This window comes from Fundulus heteroclitus, chromosome 11, assembly GCF_011125445.2.
Source record: "Fundulus heteroclitus isolate FHET01 chromosome 11, MU-UCD_Fhet_4.1, whole genome shotgun sequence".
Classification (NCBI taxonomy): domain Eukaryota; kingdom Metazoa; phylum Chordata; class Actinopteri; order Cyprinodontiformes; family Fundulidae; genus Fundulus; species Fundulus heteroclitus.
Window position 1 is genome coordinate 21,950,128 of NC_046371.1, and position 9,688 is coordinate 21,959,815.

The 9,688-nt window shown below is 44.5% G+C and overlaps 1 protein-coding gene across 8 annotated transcripts; it reads left to right on the forward strand.

Annotated features, from left to right (window-relative positions):
• Positions 1 to 1,564: 1,564 nt before the first annotated feature.
• Positions 1,565 to 9,688, forward strand: zgc:165604 (immunoglobulin domain-containing protein). Of its 8 annotated transcripts, none has more exons than XM_036143123.1 (8): positions 1,565 to 1,800; positions 2,540 to 2,694; positions 3,712 to 3,778; positions 3,864 to 3,995; positions 5,974 to 6,129; positions 7,194 to 7,329; positions 7,409 to 7,654; positions 9,244 to 9,363. In XM_036143123.1, the coding sequence occupies exons 1-8, from the start codon at positions 1,647 to 1,649 to the stop codon at positions 9,266 to 9,268; spliced, it is 1,071 nt and encodes a 356-aa protein (XP_035999016.1). In that variant the 5' UTR covers positions 1,565 to 1,646; the 3' UTR covers positions 9,269 to 9,363. The 8 variants fall into 8 exon arrangements, with proteins under 8 accessions (XP_035999016.1, XP_035999017.1, XP_035999018.1 ...); XM_036143124.1 differs by having other exon boundaries at positions 7,412 to 7,654; XM_036143125.1 differs by having other exon boundaries at positions 9,247 to 9,335.

Genomic DNA, 9,688 nt, shown 5'->3' on the forward strand with positions numbered 1-9,688 from the left:
CTACAGATGGGCGCTGTCTTTAATGGAGCAATGAGACTCATGAGAAACATTTTATACTCTTCGGTTAATTGGCCTGCATTGTCCAAGCATGAAAAAGTATGCACTGGCATGCGAAATCAATCCTTTGCTTACTACCAGTGTCTCTAACTTCCTGTATGTCAGAGCAACCACAGCCTTCATTCACAGGCTTTTACTTCATCCGGCATTCCCATCCGTCCGGGGGGAAAAAGATCATTTTCTCACAATGCTCCCTTTTACCAATGATCGATCAAGCTTAGCAGGCTGATTGATAATTGGATAGTGTCTATCTCTTAATCAGCTGTGGGCGATCTTAATTTGCATTCTGGATTTATTCAGGTTGTCTTTGTCAAAGAGGGAGAAAAACGCGAGGAGTGTCTGTGAGGGTAGAAATAGAGCTAAAGCGGAAATTCAGACTGAAGAAACTCATTGCTTACCTCCATCAATCAGGGACTCATTCGCCTGCGACGCAAGCCAATCAGCTTTGAACTGCTCCTCCTCAAAGCCAATCAGCATCCTGGGTTCATCTTAAAAGAACTTCAAATCCAGCTCAACTTCTACCCAGCAAGCAAGCAGTCGCTGTGTGATGTCTGATCTGGACTCTGATGACTGGATTCAACCCACCTCCATCCCCTTCTCCACCGTCATAGCAGCTCCATCTGGCTTTCCTATGTGCTCCTACAACTTTGTTCCTATCAGAGTGTAATTCCTCCTGGACTCTACAGGATTTACTGTCATATCTCAATCGGTCCGGCAGAAGACCGCCATGTTGAGCCCGGTTCTGCCAGAGGTTTCTTCCCAAAGGGGAGTTTTTCCTCTCCACAGTCGCTTCATGCTTGCTCATCATGGACAATCATGCAAACCTGCGTTTATCAAATTGGACATCTAGCTCAAACAGATCATCATATGGACTGAACAAACTTCTTCTATCTCCACTCCACCACCAGTTTCAGGCCTGGGGGGATCATTCCTATTCTCATACGCCTGCTTATGCATATTGAAGTATAATTCAGCGTGAATGTTTCCTGCCGAGGTCTGAGCGCCAAAGTCTTAACATATTGTATCAATAAATTCTTCTAATTGTCTCTTCTTTCCGTGTGAGTTTTTCAGATTGAAATACTTTTTGTCACAGAAGTGGTGCACCTTTTTTTTTAATAATGCTTCACAGGACAGGAGTCTTTGGGCCGGCCATGCTGAGCATAATTTCGTTTTTTTAAATCAGCACAGGTTTCAAATCCGAGAGCAGAATATTTAATTGCTTTTCTGAAAATAAACACCTCGTGTTTAGATTAAAGCTTCTTATTTCACGTTTATTGTCTAAACCTCAGATTATCGGTGGACCCCTCACTTGGTGACGCCTTGAAACCAAACTTCCTGTTAGTTGAGCCTCTGGCAGTAGCAGACATCCCCACAGTTTGCAACTTGGTGAGAACACTCGACCCGGAGCAGCCGACTTCATTCCTGCTGCGCTGACTGACTCTCAGAGGTCCCCATGCAGCTGGTTGGGCCCATAAACAGTCAGTAGTGACGGCCCCGCGGTTGTTTATCTGACCACTCAATCCCACGTTTATTTCCAATCAGGGCGGCAGAGGGAGGTGGGGTCGGTGGCCTAGCTCAGCAGATTAATCATGCATGCTTTATTTCTTGTCCTGTTGTGCGCAACAAGTTTCCAGGCGGTGAGAAAGGCACCGCCGTCGTTTCGGTCTTCCCAGTGCATCATGGGTTCTCCTGGGCGGTGGATCCTCTGGACCGTGTGCGCGTGTCTTGCAGCTCGGCAGAAAGGTGAGCGGGGGGCCCTGCTTCTAGAGACAAATGTAGGAAATCTTACTTGTGAAGGCTGCAGGGGGCCGCGCATGTTTAGACGGGTTTGCAGCGATTCTTGTTTATTTGCTTAAATTCTGAAAACGGTGACCCTTTTTCTCTATTAAAAGGTTGTTTAAGACGCACCAACGGAGCATTTGGTTCTGCTTCAGATTCATTATATATATGGATCTCTTTTTCTCATCAGGGATTTAAAAACTTTGCCCAGAGATTCACAAATTAAACTATTTTGCATTCACGTCGCTTTAACCCCAAACGCAGATTATGTCCAGACATCAAGACTGGAATTTTAGATTCTTGTGATCATTTGAAAAAAATAAATAAATAAAAAATGCTGTGAATCGATGTTCTGTTTTCCTAAATGCGTCCCGGTTGAAGTGGCCTGTTGTTCCACTTTGCCGGTGATTAGTTTGGCTCACCGTCAAAACTGTCAAGTGTAATTAACAGCTGATACGCGCACTGAATCACCCTCCCCACCACAGCTCACACAAAAGGCCCCGGGGACGACAGAGGAGGAGGAGGTTCATTATTGCAGTAATGAAGTGAAGCGGGGATGAAGGGGGGGGGGGGGTGACTGGTTTCAACAGGAGAAGTTCAAAGAGAACTGAAACATGATCAAAACATGCAAACAAGTTCTTCTCTTTAAGTTTGTGTGCGACGGATGTGACATGTCCCCTTTTTTTTTCCTCTTGGCTCCCAGCGGCTCTCAGGGTAACCATGAGGGAAGCCAGCCTGGAGGTGGTCCGAGGTGACTCCGTCCTCCTGCCCTGCTCCTTCTTCACCTCCTCCGACTTCTCCAGACTTAACGTCATCTGGACCCTGGCTCCCTTCTCCAGCCCAGAGACCCCCGTACAGGTTTGCATCTTCAGTGTGTAGCACGGAAACGTACAGGGGCCCGGCACAAGCCTACACATCCCTTTGGACACTGTTTTTTTTTTTTTTCCCTTTTTTTTTCTTTCTTTTTTTCTCTGTTTTTTTTTCTTTTTTTCCCTCTTTTTTTTCTGTGTTTTTTCCTTTTTTCATTCTTTTTTTTTCCTTTTTTTTCTCCTTTTTTTTCCTTTTTTCCCCCACCTTTGGACACTGTTTTTTTCTTCTTTTTTTTCTTCTGTTTTTCTCAGTTTTTTCCCCTTTTTTTTCTTTTTTTCCCCTCTTTTTTTATTTTCTGTTTTTTTCCTTTTTTTCTTTCTTTTTTCTCTCTCTTTTTTTCCCTTTTTTCCCCACCTTTGGACACTGTTTTTCTTCTTTTTTTTCCTTCTTTTTTTTCTTTTTTTTTTTGTTTTAACACCTTTTTTTTGTTTCTGTTTTTTTTTCCTTTTTTTCTTTCTTTTTTTCTCTCTTTTTTTCCTCTTTTTCCTTTTTCCCTCCCTCTGGACACTGTTACATTTTGCCACATTGCAAAGGCACAAACTCTAGGGCGTTTCTGCTTTCTTCCACGTGTTTTCTGGGTCCCCTCCTTTCTTCTTGCCGCTCTTTTCACAAAAGCAAGCACAAACTCTCCGCACCGTCGTCTTCACGGGCCACTTGGCTGCTTCTCTGATGGATGTTTTACGCTCAGTTTAGGTGCAGTCATAGTTTAACAAACCTCTGAGGCCTTCGCAGAGACTCCCCTGAGACTCAAACACAAATCGTCTCTATTTACGAATCAGGGCACCTTTGGGCGGCAGTCGCTCGCTCGCTCGCTCTGGGTTTAATTTAGGGGTTGTAGATTAAAAGGGGCCACGTGGTTATTTTGAAGTTTGCAGTCGTTACATGTGAGAAATATCTAGAATGCTTCCCCAAGGCGCAATATAAGAAAAACCGAGTCAGCTTTAAATACAATAAAGGACAGGGAACCATTTTTCTGTTTTTTTTATACATTTCTCCTTTTTTCAGGTGATTGTGTATGACCACCGGCAGGTGATTAAAAACCCTTCCCTCATTGGCCGGGTGGATTTTACAGGTACCTCCACATCTGTGCCGCCTCCAGTCCGTTTCCAAACAAAACGCAGTTTAAATCCATATCATGTGGTGTGAACCGACTGCAGGTCTTCCATCCAGGGCAGACATCATGCTCAATGACACGCACGTCTCCGACGGGGGGATTTACCGCTGCATGGTCAACAACCCACCGGACACCGCAGATCCCGGCGTAGGGGAGCTGCTGCTGAGTGTGTTGGGTAGGTGGCTGTTTTTTTTTGGGGGGGGGACAAAAGAAAAAGGATTCCTGTTTTTACATCTTACTGCGAACTGAATGAACCAAAAGATATGAACCTTTTTTATTTTGGAAAAGGTGTTTTGATTTTCGACACATTATATGGATATATGGATCACAATATGTTCATATACAGTGGTATTCATTGAAGCGTTTCAGAACATTGAACAAATTTACATATTAGTCAAAGACGACAGAAGGAAACCCAAAGTGCTGTTTTTAAATGATTTTTTTTATTATAAAGGGGAATTAAAATCCAGACTTTACACGACCCTGTGTGAAAAACTGATTTCCCTCTAAACCTAATAACTGGTGAGCCGCCCTTAGTAGCTACAATTGTTATCAAGCGTTTGCTTTTCCAGCGCTGTGGAGGAATGTCGGGCCCGCTTTTCTGTGCAGAGTTGTTGTAATTCAGCCACACTGGAAGGTTTTCTAGCATAAAGGGCATTTTTAAGGCCATGCCACAGCATCTCAACAAGACTTAGGTCAGGACTTTGACTAGGCCACTCCAAAGTCAGCCATTCAGAGGGGACCTGCTGGTGTGTTGGATCATTGTAGAACCCAGGTTGGTTTCAGCTTGAGGTCATGAACGGATAGCCGGAGGTTCTCCATCAGCGTGTTTTGGTGAACAGCAGAATTCATGGGTCCATTTATCACGGCAAGCCCTGCAGGTCCTGCAGCAGCAAAACAGCCCCAGACCATCACGCTACCACCACCATACTTCACTGTTGGTATGATGATTTTACGGCAGATGTGACGGGACTAAGGTTAAACTTTTGTCTCATCAGTCTACAGAATATTTCCCCAAAATCAAGATGTGTTCTGGGAAAACTGAGACATCCCTGCATGTAGATTTTGCTCAGCAGAGATTTTTGTCTTGGACCTCTACCATGCGGGCAACGTCTCTTTATGCTGGAGGCATGAATTTAACTGAGGCGAGTGAGGCCTGCATGTTGGATGATGCTGTGGGTCTTTTGTGGCCTCTTAGATGAGCCATGGCTCTCACTGTTGGTTCGCTGGAGTCCCAAAGCTTTAGAAACGATTTTGTAACCTGTTCCAAGCTGATAGATCACGCTTATTTTCCCATTTGTTCCCGGATTTCTTTGTCTTTGCATGATGTCTAACTTCTAGGATCTGCTACCCTTTGTCAGGCAGGTCCCACTGCAGTGATTTCTTGATGGAGAACAGGAGTGGTGGTGATCAGGCCTGGATGTGGCTAGAGAAGGAGGATTCAGGTGTGACGAACCAAAGTTATGTCATAATTTAACAGACGGGGTGATCACTTTTTAACACAGGGCCAAACATGCGAAAGAAAAAAAAAAAAAAAAAAAAAAAGAACAGAAATCAGGAAGGGGACTAACACTGTGTTAAATGTGGTGTGAAAATTATTATTTTGCTCCTATACTGGTTTGATAACCCAAGTAAATAGGAAATATAGTTTTTTAATGATGGTTTCATCATTCACCATGTTTTTTAAATTGTTTTTAGCCTGTTTCATGTTGTCAGACAGGTTCTAAAGAGCTGACTTTATACAGGCCTGATTGTGGCTAATGAAACCTAACCAAAAACAAAAAACACAATTTAGTTAATCACAGTGAATTCATTCTTTATTATATTAGATAGCTTTTTTCCCTCTCACTGATAAGTTAAACTATAAGGGCCTGTTCCTTCACGTTGCCTTTGTCTGATTTTCATTTTTGTTAGATGATCTGAAACATTTACATCTGACAATAAAATAAAAATAGAAGAAATCTGTACGGTTTGTAAATACTTCTTGCCGTTGTTCAGCAGCAACCAGATGTGCAGCAGGGGAATAAAAACAAACATCTGTAGGCCTGAGACAATTAAATACAAAAGATGAACTACTGGAACGGATACGGTAAACTCCTCTCTCTTAAAAAAATAAAGTAAAGAGTGCTGGACCTGTGGACTGATGTCTGCAGAGCCGCCTTCCCTGCCTGTGTGTGAGTGGGACGGAGATGTTGACGTGGGAGGAAGCGTGAGGCTGTCCTGCTCGGTGGAAGAGGGCGTCCCCACTCCAGAGATCCGCTGGGAGAAAGTCGACCCTGAGGAGATTTCCCTTCCCATCAACATGGACGGTCAGTATCCCACTCCTCTGGCTCTTCTGGAGCATTTGAGAATTTTCCCCCAAGGTGATGCTCACACATTACCAAGTCATCCGGTTACGTTTAGCAGAAATCCCAATTTGGTGAAACGATGAAAGAATGAGCTGACTGCCCCTTCTGCTTAGTTCGGGAGGGGTGGTCTCAAATTTGGGGGCTATCTGTTCCTCTCCAAGCCATGAATCGGCTCGCAACACATCCTGCAAGCTACGTGTTTATTTTGTCCTCAAAGGGAGACGCAGTCATAAACCATGCATTCCTCAGTTCTTCCATAAAAATACCTGATTAATATAATAACTAATGTTCCGCCGATGCCATTTTTTGGCCCCGATACCTGGCTGTGCAGTATTGGCCGATACCGATACCATCTGTTTGAAATTTATGTGTGTGTATATATGAAGAACTGCATTCTACTTAGGGTAGTAGAACTTTTTAATTGCCTATCTGGAATGGATGACAATAGTTGAATAAACTTTTGGCTCTCAAAGGCCAAAATAGTGCAACATTCAAAAAAATATAACATGTATAATAGTAGTGCCACAGTAAGACAGTAAAATTACATTAATAATTGAATAATCTCTTTTAAACCCTGAGTTTTGGCTCTCAAAGGCCAAAATAGTGCAACTTTCATGAACTTATATAACATGTATAATACTAGTCGGGAGAGAGAAGGCTGCATTCAAGTGACATACAAACATCAAAATGGTATCGCTGCCCTATTTGTTGGTACTCGCCGATACCGATACCACCATTTTAGTGCTGGATCGGGGGCGCGTCCGATACGGGTATCGGTATCGGTATCGGTGCAACACTAATAATAACTAAGATATTTATTTTCCTCAACAAGCTGTATTTACTGTGTGCTTCCCAGGCGACTCTGTTATTTATCATCACCCCCATTAATCCCTCCGTAACAGCCCCGTTTATCTGAATCTTTTTGTTGTTGTTGTAATCAAGCTTCTATTCCCAGACGGAGAAAACCCAACTCCACACAGTCCTCTCCCCCTCTGAGCCTTTTAACCTCGTCTCTTGTCTCTCAGGCGAGCTGTCCGGCTCGGTCCAGATCGTCAACGTGTCGTCTCAGACGTCCGGCCTGTACCGCTGCTCGGCCGCCAACGCCCTGGGAACCCAGAACTGCTACGTCAAGCTGGCCGTTTACCGCAGTGAGGGTTCTCGGTGCGACGCCTCTGATCCCGCTCGCTTTGCTCGCGGGCGCCTTCTCTGACCCAAGCTGTCGCTGTTCTGTGCACCTCAGCAGCTGCGGACGGCGCGTGGGGCGTGCTGCCGGGCGTGCTGCTGACGCTGGTGATGAGCCTGGTGCTGCTGGCCCTGCTGGCGCTCGTCGTGTGGCTGCATCGCACGGGCCAGGACGGGAGGAGCGGGAGGAGGAGGAGGAGGAGGAGGTCGAGGGGGCACGGGAAGGCCGAGGAAGAGGAGTGCTACAACGAGATACGCTACACCCCGTCCCTCATGAAGCGCTCTTTTGTCTGACGGGCGGCAGGTATTGAGACGAAAGGACTTGTTGTCTGTTTGTGTGCAGCCTTGCTCCTCTGCTCCTCCTGTAGCTGTGCAGCGAGACATGTTGTGAAATAATAAATAAATACGTTCTAATAGTTGTGTTTTATTGGGTTTGGCAGCGGAACTATAACCTGACGAGCCAGATGGATGTCCGCCTAGCTTCACTCACATCCATCTGGGACATCTCCCATAGAGAGTGATTTCTTCAAACAATTTTATGGTCCAGCCAATCAGGACGCAGGGCTGGAGTTTCATAGATGTGACGTAGTGGAGAAGCGACCGTGACGTGAGACTGTTTTGATTCAGACAGCAATGGCGGCTCGCATCCAGGAATCAAGCGTTAACATTGATGCTGCTATTTCTTCCGTGTTGTCCAATCTACCTGATATTGTTTCATTAAAAGAACATCAGAGAACGGCTCTGAAGGCTTTGTTGGTGGAAACCATGTTTTCGCCCTTCTCCCGACTGGATTTGGCAAGTTTTGTTTTTTTCCTGCGTCGCTCTCACAGCGTCACAGGTTAGCTTCGGTGTGAGTGGTTGAAATAGCACGTCGATAAAGATGACAGACAAGTGGCTTATCCAATCATATGCAATGATTTTTGATAAGGCCCAGCCTTCAAAAAAGGCAATTCCTATGGATCTGTCCCAGATGGATGAGTGGAGCTAGGCGGAGTGAAGTTCATTTGGCTAGGGTCAGGTTAGGGAAACTAAGCTGTAGGGAGCCAGATATTTCCGGGTTGGATCAACCAGGTCATCATCAAATAGCTGCGACTCATCCTTCCCTTCAGGACGGAAGAGATGTAAAAACGAGGATAAATCGTCGTTTCCAGATGTTTCGGTACTTAAAATGGAACACATATTATGTCTTACTTGTAGGTTTTTTATGAAGAGCTGTGCCATAAATTCCATCAAGGTTTTTATACTGTTTTCCTTTTTAAAATTTCAGACTATCGAAACATCGATTTCATGCCTGTTTTTGAGGCTAAACCCAAACTGGGTACTGTTGTCGCCTGCATGCATCTTTGGTCTCCAGAAAGATCTGCAGCTCCTGTCGGCGGGAACATTTAATTGCCAGCCCGGGATGTTTTCACAGAGTCACAATAAAACCACAATGGGTTTTGTTGGAGTAAATGTGAAAGACAACAAGCTGCACAGTTGTAAAGTGGAAGAAGAATCATGCAGGATTGTCAAATATTGAATATTGAGTCCGATTTCACAGGGTCGGACTGTGGTAGAACCAGCTTTCTGTTTGGGTTTACTCAGCTGAAGACAGAAATATCATGGGAAATGTTGAACCACAGCTCAGATAGTCCCCATGTTCTCAATTGGAGCTGTGTTTGGACTTTGACTAGGACATTCTAACATAATAAGGTGAATGTTTGGCTGGAAGGTGAACCTTCAAAGGATTGCTCTGTATTTAGCTCCATCAACGCTTCCTCTGATCAGTTTCTCTGTTCTTAGCCCCACACCATGATGCTGCTGCTGCTGTAACTTATGTTTTTTATTTTTTTTAATGAAGTTGTACTGATGGCTGCAGGCGGAAAAAATCTCCTGTACCGTTCTGTCTCTCAGCAGATCTGGAGAAGCCTCTGACTGAAGGCAGGATGTTCAGGGTTGTCCCTCGTGTTCTTCATTTTATGAAGAATCCCTCTGTGCACATTCATCTCCAGAGGTTCCTGATGAGTCCCCAGAACAGAGCCGGCCTTCTGGATCAGCCTGTTGGGATGCTGCAGCCCAGAAGGCTTTATAAAGAGGTTTTTATCTGATGGCAGAGGAGATCACACTCTCCACAACAGACCTACAGATCTGCAGCATCTCATTTATACCAACGTTGCACACAGAGGGACTATTTAAGAAGGGTTCCCTGATTTTTTACATTTTTTATTCTTAGGAGAATTAGAGCATTGGGGGAATAAAAGCATAAGCACAATTTCTGACATAAATTTGAGAAGAAGTTTGAATATTTCTTGCAAGAAACTGTAGATACTGATGGCTAAAATGTAAAGACATCATATTG

What these genes read in the sequence shown, in the direction of transcription:
- zgc:165604 (XM_036143123.1), top strand. Translation starts at nt 1,647, where the DNA reads ATGCATGCTTTATTTCTTGTCCTGTTGTGCGCAACAAGTTTCCAGGCG. An exon ending in TCTTGCAGCTCGGCAGAAAG is followed by an intron (nt 1,801 to 2,539) that starts GTGAGCGGGGGG and finishes CTTGGCTCCCAG; the next exon opens with CGGCTCTCAGGGTAACCATG. An exon ending in TACCGCAGTGAGGGTTCTCG is followed by an intron (nt 7,330 to 7,408) that starts GTGCGACGCCTC and finishes TGTGCACCTCAG; the next exon opens with CAGCTGCGGACGGCGCGTGG.